The 13,430-nt window shown below is 43.1% G+C and overlaps 1 protein-coding gene across 1 annotated transcript in view; it reads left to right on the top strand.

The window, feature by feature from the left end:
* Nucleotides 1–13,430, top strand: part of LOC118092085 (vasoactive intestinal polypeptide receptor 1) — a 163,497-nt gene that overhangs the window by 119,275 nt on the left and 30,792 nt on the right. The window contains exon 3 of the mRNA XM_060281068.1: nucleotides 12,558–12,657. Within this exon, the coding sequence (XP_060137051.1) occupies nucleotides 12,558–12,657 (100 nt within the window). The remainder of the gene's footprint in view (nucleotides 1–12,557; nucleotides 12,658–13,430) is intronic.

The raw sequence follows: 13,430 nt of genomic DNA, 5'->3' as shown, positions 1-13,430 counted from the left end.
GAGAATCCTGGGGTCACCTCCACAGCGTGAGAGGGCCAGGGGGCCCCATTTCCTCATGGGAAGAAATAGAGATATTGATCAGAGTAAGGGGGTGGGATGTAGATTTATTGATTGACTGCAATGTTGACACAGGACGTTGCGCAGCAGAATAAATTAATTAACACCTCATCATAGAATTGTAGAACTGGAAGGGTCATCTAGTCCCAGCAATGCAGGAACAACAAGCACATATATCGGAAACAAATTCTCATAATTAACAGTTAAAACATGGAAAGGATTTCATCGCTGTCAACTTCTAAAAGTCTGATTTTTTAAAAATAAAAATGGTATTTACTTGGCATCAAGAGAAACATAAAGCGAGGGGCAAGACACACCTCAGTGGGAGAGTCCACAACCTCCCCAAGGGAGACCATTCCCCTGTTGAGCAGCTCTTACCATCAGAAAGTTTTTCTGTATGTTTACTTGGAATCTCCTATCTTGTTACTTGAATCCCTTGGTTTGGGTCCTACCCCCAGGGACAGGAGAAAACAAGATTGCTCCATCTTCCATTGGACAGATCTTTAGATATTTGAAGATCTCCTCTTGGTCTCCTCTTTTTCAGACGAAACATATCCATCTCCTTCAACCGTTCCTCACCAGGCTTGGTTTCTATGTACACACACACACACAAAAAATGCAGTTTGGCTTCAGAATCCGTACTCCTCTGACCTTTCTGATGCGGTCCTCCAGCATGTTTGCACATTCCCTTCAGTGGAGATCTGCATTGCAAAATTCAGAGCAGTGTGAATTTTGTAGGATGGCTGTGTCTCAGTTCACACATTGCTCTATAAAGCGCAAAATAGGTAGGCTCGCTTTGAAATGAGAATTGCGTAAAATTTCTCCCCCTCCCTAACCACAGTTTACTGTCATGTCTGAACGCTAAACTTTGATTAATCTTAACTATGGTTTGTTAAAACAAGCTAGCTTCATAAACCTTGAGAAATTCACAAACATCTCTTTCAAAATTCCGCTGGTATTTATTGTAGTCTTGCTGGGCAATATACAATATGAGAGTATGTGGCATCTTCTTGACATGTCCGACTAATTTTATCAAAATTCCTTTTGCTACCCTTGACATCCCTCAGGTAATAATAATAATAATAATAATAATAATAATAATAATAATAATAATTTATTGATATCCCGCCCATCTGGCTGGGTTTCCCCAGCCACTCTGCGTGGCTTCCAACAAAAGATAAAAAATACATTAAAACATAATTCATTAAAAACTTCCCAAAATCAGACTGCCTTTAGATGTCTTCTAAACATCAGATAGTTGTTTATTTCCTTAACATCTGATGGGAGGGCGTTCCACAGGGTGGGTGCCACCACTGAGAAGGCCCTCTGCCTGGTTCCCTGTAACCTCACAGCGAAGAACCAGCCAGAAGGCCCTCGGAGCTGGACCTCAGTGTCTGGGCTGAACAATGGAGCTGGAAACACTCCTTCAGATATACTGGGCTGAGGCTGTTTAGGGCTTTAAATTTCAGCACCAACACTTTGAATTTTGCTTGGAAATATACTAGGAGCCAATGTAGATCTTTCAAGACCGGTGTTATGTGGTCTTGGTGGCTGCTCCCAGTCACCAGTCTGGCTACCGCATACTGGATTAGTTGTAGTTTCACATGAGCACCAGACTCAAATCAACCACGGAATTTTACTTAAAATACCCAAGAACCTTCCTGGATCAAACTAAAGGCTTACCTGGGCAACCTTCTGTGGTCCAGAGTGGTGAGGTGAACCAGAAAAGCACACAGGCAGCGCATGAGCGTGAGAGCCATGTTTCCCCAAGACTGCTATTCATGGAACCATTGCATCTGGCTCGGGAGGCAGTACATATCCATCCATCCTAGTAGCCATTTATGTCATTATCCTCCACGAGTTTGCCTTACCTCCCTTTCAAGCTCTCCATGTTAGCGGCTATCACTAGATCTTGAGTTAGTGAGTTCCATGGTTTGTTTTTATTTATTTTTTTACTTATGCTTTTCTAATTTATACATTTCATTAGTTTTACAATCAACTCAACATTTCCAAATTTGACTTCCTTCCCCCTCTTTCTGCAGCTCCTTAAATTCATTTTTTAAATATCTTCTGCACATCCAAATTCATTTAACTTGCTCATTTAATTATCGGCTGTAAATATAAACTCTTATATAACTGCAGGTTATTACAATAATTCTGCTAATGTTTTATCTGCTTACAATTTATCTGTAAATATTCAATAAACCATTCCCATTCTTTCATAAAAAGTTTGTTATCTTGATTTCTTATTCTTCTGGTAAGTTTCGCCATTACTGCATATTCCATAAGTTTTTGTATCCATTCTTCCTTTATTGGGAATTCTGCTTCTTTCAATTTTTGGGGCGAGTAACATTCTTCCTGCTGTAGTAGCATATATAAATTTCTATGCAATTTAGGTAGTTCTGTCCCTATAATTCCCAAAAGAAAAAGCTTATACACACACACACACACACACACACACACACACACACACACAGTGGTACCTCAACTTACGAACGACTCGACAAACGAATTTTTCGACTTATGAATGGGGCAAATGGCCACACACTTATGAATTTCTCGACATCCAAACGGAAACAGCAGCGGTTTTAGATTTTTTCCAACTTACAAATTTTTAGATGGGGTTGCTTCGCCTGACGAAATTTTCCATTTTCAATGCATTCCTATGGAAAATCACGTTTCCAATGGCGCTTTTCGACTTATGAATTTTTCGACCTACGAAGGTGCCTTCGGAACGGAGTAAATTCGTAAGTCGAGGCACCGCTCTATGTGTGTGTGTGTGTGTGTTACTTTGAACATCCTTTTCAATTCATTATATATCATTTCCTTATAAGCTTTAACCTGTGAGTTTCATGGTTTAGTGATGTGTTAGGGACTGGCGTAGGAAGCTGCTCGGGCGCCTGGAGCGGAAAACATGATGCGCACCCGGGGGTGGGGCATCGCTACGTACGGCACATGCATCGCTACGTACCGACGCTGCGCATGCGCGCTACGTAGCAGGGTCCTGACGGCGCTGCTCGCCCTGCCCCCAAAAGACAGAGCTGGGAGTGGCGAGCAAACACAGCTGGCGCTGGCCAGGCACCAGCCGGCGGGTGGGCGAGAGGGGACGCTTCTCCCTGCCAGCCTTCCGGTAAAAAGCCTCGCTCAGCACAGCAACAGCTGGCTTGCTCGCTCACCTGCGTGGCTGGCTCACGCTTTGCTTCTTCCTTCCTGCTCACCTCTGCGGCTTGTGAGCGAGTGAGCCAGCTGCTGCTGTGCCGAGCGGGACTTTTTACCAGGTGGCGGGGCTTGGCTTGGAAGTCGCCGGGGGGGGGGGCACCGAGTCCCACCCCCTTGCTACGCCCCTGGTGCTAGGTGAAGAAGCATCAAACATCAGTTGGAGGTGCAAGACACACCCACACCCCCACAAATTTCTTTTTCACCCCTTTTCTTGTTTTGCTTGCCTTCCTAAATCGGTAAAGGAGAGATTCACAAGGATATGAAAGTAAATTGTGTTGATATGAAAGACTGCACTGGAGGGTCATGGTCTCAACATTTTGCTTTGGGTGAAATTCAGAGCCAATGCTCTTGCGCAGAACACATTTACATATTGATATGAGCCGTTGTCTATTATTAAAGCTCAGCTTTAAGAAGTGGGATATATTTAACAGTCAGGACTTTGATCTCCGACTCCAGTAATTCAGCCCTCATGGATCTCAAAGCAAGGTTGATATTTTCGGCACTGGTGTTAATTAGATGTTCTACTTTATTTTAATTCCTGGTTATTTAAAACTGATTTGCCAGGCACAATTAACGTAATGATGAAAGATCAAGGCAATGAATACTGAATATGTATATTATAGTCCCGTAAGAAGAATCTCTCTGATCCAGCAGGGGAGACCCAGGTGAAGTAACAGTTTCAGTGTGAGATTTCCCTTGATGAACGCACAACCACAGAATAGAATATGAATTTGGAACCAAATCAAATTGAGGCACAGCCAGGACCACAAACCGAGGAGTGACAGCAGTGGGAAAAAGGGTGAAATGAGACAGCAGTTTGGGCAAAAACTTGGTCCCCTAAGAGTCCCCCAATTTCAAGCTAAAAGTTCTTGAAAGGTAACATTCTGCTCAGTCTTAGAACAACCCCAATAGTTATTTGTTACATTTATATTTCACCTTTTATTCCAAGGAACTCAAGGTTCTCCCCTCTCCACTTTATTTTCACAACAATAAGGTTAGGCTGAGAGACAGGTAGGTTAGGCTGAGAGACAGTGAGTGGCCCAAGGTCACTCAGTGAGCTTCATATCAGAGTGTGGATCCGAACCCTGTTCTTACTGTAATCGGGGAGCTGAGAGGAATGAACCTGTCAGTTACAACACCTCCCTTTCTCAAACTTGGTTCAGCATTTGCGTGTGGAGACCCTTTAACCTGGGCCTAGAAAGAAATTCAGACATCACTCATATTTTTGGTTTGGATTTGGGCAGAATTTAGGCCACAACTTTGTTGTTTAGTCGTTTAGTCGTGTCCGACTCTTCGTGACCCCATGGACCATAGCACGCCAGGCACTCCTGTCTTGCACTGCCTCCCGCAGTTTGGTCAAACTCATGTTGGTAGCTTCGAGAACACTGTGCAACCATCTCGTCCTCTGTCGTCCCCTTCTCCTTGTGCCCTCAATCTTTCCCAACATCAGGGTCTTTTCCAGGGAAACTTCTCTTCTCATGAGGTGGCCAAAGTATTGGAGCCTCAGCTTCAGGATCTGTCCTTCCAGTGAGCACTCATGGCTGATTTCCTTAAGAATGGATAGGTTTGATCTTCTTGCAGTCCATGGGACTCTCAAGAGTCTCCTCCAGCACCACAACTTTACTGATTACAAAGCAAGTGAGTGGTTGTATAGGCTCTGGTTCCAAAAGCTACCCAGGGTAGCGCTGACTCTGGGCGCACCATGAGTCAGCAACCAGGTTCACACCTGGGACGGGAGTCCTGACTACCGCCACACCCTGATTCCCCCATGTGTGCCCCGAACTCTGGAGAGGGCACAACCCCGCTTGGGGGAATACCAACCAGAAGTCCAATAGGATTCCTTTAAGAGGAATACCTGTGGATAGGGTGGCAAGGGATCATGCCACCCCTACCAGCATGAACCAGAGCCTATCCGCCAACCTTACCAGTTGTGACGAATTGCTATGCGGCAGCATACCTGCCAAGTTGCTGTCAGAGAAATAAGGGACCGGGCCGGAAATAGCAGACCGGAAGTAGCGCTGCCGCCATTTTGGAACTGGGTGGAACATGCTCAGAAGTGACTTTTGATGCTGCTTTGCCCAGTTCCAAAATGGGCGGCGCGCCAGAAGTCGCACTGCAGCCATTTTGGAACTGGGCAAAGCTGCATCAAAAGTCGCTTCTGAGCATGCTCCTCCCAGTTCCAAAATGGCCGCCGCGCCAGAATAAACCGGGGGAAAACAAAAAAAAAATCCGTTTTTTCAGCTAGGAACAACTGGAAAAACGGGGATTTCCTGGGGGAAACGGGAGACTTGGCAGCTATGCGCGGCAGGCGAAACCCAAGTGGCAACAGCCAATCAGCCAAGCGGGGAAAATTCTTGCCGTGCCCTGCAACAACGGCAGACGACACATGACAGCATAGCAAGGTCAAGCAAAGGCACTAAATTAGGGAGAGGTGGGCAGGGGTTCCGATGCACTGTACCTGAGAAAATTGTCTTGAAGGTCACGTGCAGCAGTTAAATAGCGTTCCCTCTGACTCCTTGATTGGCAAGCCCTCAGCCCAATTGCACCTGGTCAGAGGGAACACCAATAGGGTGTTGCGGCCGCTCCAATTGTCCCGCCCCAACACCTAGACCCGGTTGCCGGGACCCACCGCAACGCGTGCCCTCTCTGGATGTGAGGACCCGATTTCCCCACATTAATTTATGGGATTACCTAAGGGCAGGGCCGGATTTAGGTTTGATGAGGCCCTAAGCAGTTCAAAAGCGCGTCAAAGTACAAGTAGATAAATAGGTACTGCTCCAAGCGGGAAGGTAAACGGCGTTTCCGTGTGCTGCTCTGGTTTGCCAGAAGCGGTTTTGTCATGCTGGCCACATGACCCGGAAGCTGTACGCTGGTTCCCTCGGCCAGTAAAGCGAGATGAGCGCCACAACCCCAGAGTCGGTCACGACTGGACCTAATGGTCAGGGGTCCCTTTACCTTAGCAACTGAAGGTAATTGGGCCCTTTATATGTCCAGCTGTTCTTTGTCAACAACAAATTGTCACTGTTTTTTTTTCTGTTGAATATATGCTATCTAGTAATTTATGGACCTAATGGGTATCTCAAGCCATTTGCCCATGTTGCCTTGCAACCAGTCCATGCAGAATGTAGACACCCTATATATAGAAAGGAGCAAACCAGTGATATTTTAGGGAGCAGGCTAGCAGGCGGGGCCCATGACTTACATCATAGGAGCCTACACAACACACAAACACTGTTGCTGTATGTACAGTAGGTTTTATTTTATTTGTTTTTATCTTATATTTTGGAAATCTACATCCTGTTTTTTTCCTTTAATTTTTTTGGGGGGCCCCCAAGAGAGTGGGGCCCTAAGTTATAGCTTGTTTAGTTTATATGTAAATCCACTACTGCCTAGAGGGCAGCAGGGGGCACTGGCATACTCTCCAAATGTCCTGATTTTCCACGGAAAGTCCCAGAATTAAAGAAGCCATCCTGGTTTTTGATTTGATCCCTGCATGTCCTGGTTTTCCTTTTTTCCCTCCCCTCCCCTCCTCAGAGAACAATTAAAAGTGGTGTGGGTGGAAAAAAACGACTCCTGTTTATTCTGAAAATAAAATGCACCAAATGAATGGTGGAACTGGCATGCAAAGCCCTTCCTATAATTTTGAAGAAAAATGATAAAGCAATTGACTTTGTATTCTTTAATTGCAGTGCTTCTGCAGCCAGCAATTGCTTTAGGAAATGGTGTGAAGTGTTTATTCCTTTATTGTAAATGGATCCTTACACTGCAAACCTTTTCATGTCTACTCAGAAGTAAGCCCCATTGTATTCAATAGCGCTTACTCCCAGGTAACTGGGCAAAAACTGGGCAGCCTTACACTGCAATCCTAAGCAATTTTACCCAGAGCTAAGTCCCACTGAATTCAATAGGATTTACTCCCATTTTCCTGCTCATTCTCACTGTCTTTCGCTGACAGGGACTCAAGGCAGCTTAAAGCTCAAATTTTATTACCTTCCATTTATCTGTTGAAGGTGTTGTTCACGATCCTTCCCTCGCGGGGTTTTTAATTTACAACAACCTTGTGAGGTAGGTGAGGTGGAGAGGTTGCAATTGGCTCAAGGTGACTGATGTAATTGTGTATATGGCACTTGTGGGGGGGGGAGATCAAACAAGGGAGAAACTTCCTGATGTTAGAATAGAATATCCCTATTTTCATCTGAGAAATCAATATTCTCCAGTATGCACTGGAGGTGTAAACGGTGGCCAGATTTTGAAAAGATGGTATCATTGCATCAAGTTCATTAGTTCTGTTGAATTAATCAAACTGAATAGTTTTAATTGAGCTCTGAATAAATGTGCCATTCTTTGTGGCTGTTTCGAATTTAATTGTGTTGTTTTCTTTTCAGTGGGTTGTGCTGTTCTGCTATTCTGAATAGTGCTTTTAATAAGTTAGGGGGCAGTGGGGCTGAGTTTCTGGAACCAAGGAGGTGCCTCCCCCCAATTTTGGGGGGGATCCTTAATTAAGATTTAATTTAAGATCCTTAATAAAGATCTGACCACCTCATTTCCCATTCATTTCTCGTTTGAATTTTAAAAAAGTTCCTTGTGACCTCAGAAAAAGGATTCTTTATTAAAAAGGGGGGGTGGGGTGGAACTGTTGCATCTTAATTCTATCTCTGGCTCTTTCCAAACGCCAGCATAAAAGTATCTCAACAGCAAACAATTTCACATGATTACAGTTCTTGAAAAACATCTGAAGCAGTCAAAGGAGAAGGGGGGGGGGAGAGTACAATTAGATTCCAGCCCGAGCTCTGAATAGGTTCTTTTGAAATGCAAATTGCATTGCCCTTCTCAGAGTAATATTTTTTTTGCTACCCTTGTTGGAAGTCAGTATTCCTTTGCCCCGACTCCGTGCGAAAACCCTGCGCTGTCTGGTTTTGTTTTATTTATTTATTTTCAGACGCTTCCATTGACAGCATGACAATGGCCATTTACAAAGTGCTTTCCTTTGTGTGTGTGTGTGTGTGTGTGGAGTAAAGAGAGGTGCTATTTTTTTTTGGGGGGGGGTTAATTTAATATCCCTCCCCCTCCACACACACACTAAGGGAAAGAAGAAAATTATCTGATCCTAGTCTAAAATGGAATAAAAATAACTCTATATTGGTCCGGGTAGCTCCTTGCATTCTTCTCCTTCATGTTATGGTCAAGGTTAGGTACACTGCAATTCTTCACTATCTCAAATTTGATGGTCCCAACCCCCACCCAGAAGGTCTCCTCTCTGGGGGTGGAATTTACCATACCTGCCAAGTTCCAGCCTGAGAAATAAGGGACCGGACCGGAAGTAGCAGACTGGAAGTAGCACTGCCGCCATTTTGGAACTGGGCAGAACATGCTCAGAAGTGACTTTTGATGCTGCTGTGCCCAGTTCCAAAATGGCCGCCGCACCAGAAGTCACGCTGCAGCCATTTTGGAACTGGGTACAGCAGCATCAAAAGTCGCTTCTGAGCATGTTCCGCCCAATTCCAAAATGGCCGCCACACCAGAAAAAACCGGAAAAAAATCTGTTTTTTCGGCTGGGAACAGCTGAAAAAATGGGGGTTTCCCGGGGAATACGGGAGACTTGGCAGCTATGAATTTACTGGTGTCAAGTTTACCTTATTCCCATCTTGCTGGAAACTGTAAGGAGAAGTGGGGTGCCCCTCCCCGCTTCTGCTAGAAATAAAAACAATTCTAGCATAACAGATTAGACAACTGGGCCAAAGCAAACAAGATGAATTTTAACAAGGAGAAATGTAAAGTATTACACTTAGGCAAAATGAAAAATAAAAAATGAAAGGCACAGATACAGGATGGGAGACACCTGGCTTGAGAGCAGTGCATGTGAAAAGGATCTAGGAGTCTTGGTAGACCACAAACTTGACACGAGTCAACAGTGTGATGCAGCAGCTAAAAAAGCCAATGCAATTCTGGACTGCATCAATAGGAGTATAGCATCTAGATCCACGGAAGTAATAGTACCACTGTATTCTGCTCTGGTCAGACCTCACCTGGAGTACTGTGTCCAGTTCTGGGCACCACAGTTCAAGAAGGATACTGACAAGCTGGAACGTGTCCAAAGGAGGGCAACCAAAATGGTCAAAGGCCTGGAAACGATGCCTTATGAGGAACGGCTTAGGGAGCTGGGTATGTTTAGCCTGGAGAAGAGAAGGTTAAGGGGAGATATGATAGTCATGTTCAAATATATAAAAGGATGCTATATAGAGGAGGGAGAAAGGTTGTTTTCTGCTGCTCCAGAGAAGCAGACATGGAGCAATGGATTCAAACTACAAGAAAGAAGATTCCACCTAAACATTAGGAAGAACTTCCTGACAGTAAGAGCTGTTCAGCAGTGGAATTTGCTGCCAAGGAGTGTGGTGGAGTCTCCTTCTTTGGAGGTCTTTAAGCAGAGGCTTGACAGCCATCTGTCAGGAATGCTTTGATGGTGTTTCCTGCTTGGCAGGGGGTTGGACTGGATGGCCCTTGTGGTCTCTTCCAACTCTATGATTCTATGATTATTCTACTGTAATGATGTAGTCCCCAAATACCAGAAAGACCACCTCTTTTCCTACAGATCCTCTTGGGTGTGACGATTCACAGATGAGACAACCTTGGTATTTCTTTGGCCCTCCGAAACTCAGAGTGATAGGAACTTTGGAGAGTGCCTTCTCTGTGGTAGCCCCTAAGTTGTGGAAGTTTTTGATTTCTTTTTTGCTTTTAACTTGCTGTTAACGTTTTACGGTTTTATTGCCTGGTTTTATGTTCTGTTATTGCTGTAAACCTCTGTGATATAATTTGTATGACACGGCAGTATATAAATATTTTTTAAAAATAAATAAATAAGGAAGGCATGCTCGGAGGGCTCAGTTGGTTTGAACATGGTGCTGATAATGACAAGGTAGCAGGTTCGAATCAGATATAGGACACCTGCCTATTCCGGCATTTCAGGAGGTTGGACTAGATGGCCCTTGGGGTCCCTTCCAATTCTCCGATTTTATGAAGGAAGTACATAAATAAATAAAAACCCCTCCTCACCAAGGTGCATTTGGCAATTTCGTTTTACAGTGTTTGGTTCTCAAACGCCTTGGTTCTCAAACGCCAAAAACCCAGAAGTAAGTGTTCTGGTTTTTGAACGTTTTTCAGAAGCCAAACGTTCGATGTGGCTGTTGGCTATTGTTCCTGGGGCACATGAACCAGTCAGAAGCCGCGCCTTGGTTTGTGAATATTTTGGAAGTCAAACGGACTTCCGGAACAGATTAAGTTCAAGAACCAAGGTACCACTGTACTGGGCACTTTTGTTTTTGCTACCGGTATTTATTTTGCTTTTTTGTTTTTGAGGCTTTTTCAGTTAATTTGTTTTTGTGGCTGTGTGGAACCCAGTTCAGCTACTCATTGATTGATTGTGTGACTGCTGAAATGGATAAAAGCCCCCCATCCAAACAATGACTATAATCAGTGCAGGTAAGGATTTTTTTAAAAAAATAATTATCAACTACAATCCTATCTTATTTATTTTATGGTACAGTACATTGATTATTGCTTTCATTTTCTGAATCAATGGTCTCGTTAGATAGTGAAAATTATGTTAAATTGCTGTTTTACGGGTTGTTTTTAGAAGTCTGGAATGGATTAATCCGTTTTGCCTTAATTTCTATGGGAAAACACGCCTTGGTTCTGGAACACTTTGGTTTTGGAACGGACTTCCAGACCATCTCAAAAAGCAGAGATATCACCTTGTTGACAAAGATCTGTATAGTTAAAGCTATGGTTTTCCCAGTAGTGATGTATGGAAGTGAGAGCTGGACCATAAAGAAGGCTGATCGCCGCAGAATTGATGCTTTTGAATTATGGTGCTGGGGGAGACTCTTGAGAGTCCCATGGACTGCAAGAAGATCAAACCTATCCACTCTGAAGGACATCAGCCCCGAGTGCTCACTGGAAGGACAGATCGTGAAGCTGAGGCTCCAATACTTTGGCCACCTCATGAGAAGAGAAGACTCCCTGGAAAAGACCCTGATGTTGGGAAAGATGGAGGGCACAAGGAGAAGGGGACGACAGAGGACGAGATGGTTGGACAGTGTTCTTGAAGCTGCCAACACGAATGTGATGAAACTCCGGGAGGCAGTGGGAGACAGGAGTGCCTGGCGTGCTCTGGTCCATGGGGTCCATGGGGTCACACGACTAATCAACTAAACAACAACAACAACAACAACAACAACAGCTCCTCCCACTTTTTTCCTTTGGGCACACCCACTTTTGACTCTGGACCTGCCCCTTGCCACCACATGACCCTTGGGAAGATTGTCCAAGAAGGAGCTCAGTCCCCCCCCTTTTTTAAAAAGCCCTCTGCCACTGGTTTAGTGAGTAACACTAGCATACCCTTTGGAACTCCTTGCCTCTTGACACTAGGCAGGAAACTTTGCTGTATTCTTTTTTGCACTGGCCTAAAGCAGTTTTGCTAAGGCAGGTCTATCGAGACATGTGGACGTTACATGTGTTTTCTCGCTTTTCAGATGCTTTGATTTCAATCATCTTTTGGCGGTTTTTAAATCAAGTGGTATATAAATTTTGTTCGATGAAAATAAGAATTACAACAACAAAATTTATATACTGCTTGGGTTTATTTTTTTAAAAGGAACTAAAAACTAGTAAGTGGTTTATGATATAAAGCATTAACATTATCAATAAAAGCAGGTTGTTCAATGAAAATAAGAAATACACTGAGGCGACAAGGTAAAAAAGGAATGGGATTGCTTTAAAAACTGCCTGGCAAAATATGGTTCCAAAAACCATACTTGGTTGTGTTTAGATTAATCTCACAGATATAATGAAAGAAACTGATTTTAATAAATGAATACAGAATATTTGTCACTTAAGAGAAGTGTTGAAGCCGCAAAGAGATAGAGGGAAGTCAGCTAATAAAGCACGGATTCAAACTAGTTTCCCAGAACAGAAAGAAAGAAAAGAAGGATTATAAATGTATTTCTTTCTGAGAACCTGGTGTATAGAATATTCAAATTACTGTTTGTATCCTTTGAACAAACTTGTGAACTTGACTAATTCTTTTACGTTTTTTATTATTCATCATTTTTCTTTTTTTCTTTTCCTTTCCTTTTTATATTGTTTTCTTTTTCTTTTTGAATATTTAGATGTAATGTTTAACTTATGCTTTCTCTGTAATTTTTAAAAATGCAATAAAGATAATAAAAAGGGGGAAAAATAAGAAATATAGTTTCTCTCTCTCCCTCCCCTCCTTTTCATTGTAGGTGGCTTCTATCCATCCAGAATGCAGAATATTCCAACAGCTTATGAGAGATGAGAGTCGGTGCTTGGGGGGAAATGAAACTCTCTTACCAGATTTTAAAGGTAACAGGCATGAGCTCAGTCCTTTATAAATATTCACCAATAATAATAATAATAATAATAATAATAATAATAATAATAACAATAATTTATTATTTTTACCCCGCCCATACGGCTGGGTTTCCCCAGCCACTCTGGATGGCTTCCAACAAAGATTAAAATACTTTAAAATGTCACACATTAAAAACTTCCCTAAAGAATTCTTTCTCTGACTCAAACTTTGGCTAAGTAGGAGATATGGGCTTCAAAGTAAGTTTTAAAAAACAACAACTGTTTTGTGGCACCATTTCAAAGCATATTACACAGGTTCTGTTCTTCAAAATACCTTGGAAACTGTAAAAACAAAACAAAAACAAAAACTGAACCAAGAACTTTGGACAATAGAAACCCTTCTGCAAAATTCAGACTAAAACACATGCAGAAGACATACTCTTCTCAAAACATAACTTTGAACAAAGCACAAACTACACCAATGTGCCAGAATGAAACAGCATTTTAAAACTTCACCAAAAGTAGTCTCCATAAAAGGTGTGTAAAAGTCACCCTATTCACTAGGCACTATTAGACTTGAACAAAAGTAACAAAGTATTGTCCACAAGATTGCAATCTCAATGCACTGCCTGTAGCTACAAAGTTCTTTGTTTCACACTTCAATAGCGACGAGGTGAATAGGATCGAGACCGGGAGTGAGATCTGTACCCCCCCCCCTGCTGTAATAGGGAGATGGTGATCTTCGCCTGTACATCTGGTCCTTGTCTTGGGCACCTCGCCACCCT

Source organism: Zootoca vivipara, chromosome 12, assembly GCF_963506605.1.
Source record: "Zootoca vivipara chromosome 12, rZooViv1.1, whole genome shotgun sequence".
NCBI classification, from domain to species: Eukaryota; Metazoa; Chordata; class Lepidosauria; order Squamata; family Lacertidae; genus Zootoca; species Zootoca vivipara.
The sequence above is the reverse complement of the archived record's forward strand: the minus strand, read 5'-3'. Positions and strand labels throughout refer to the sequence as shown.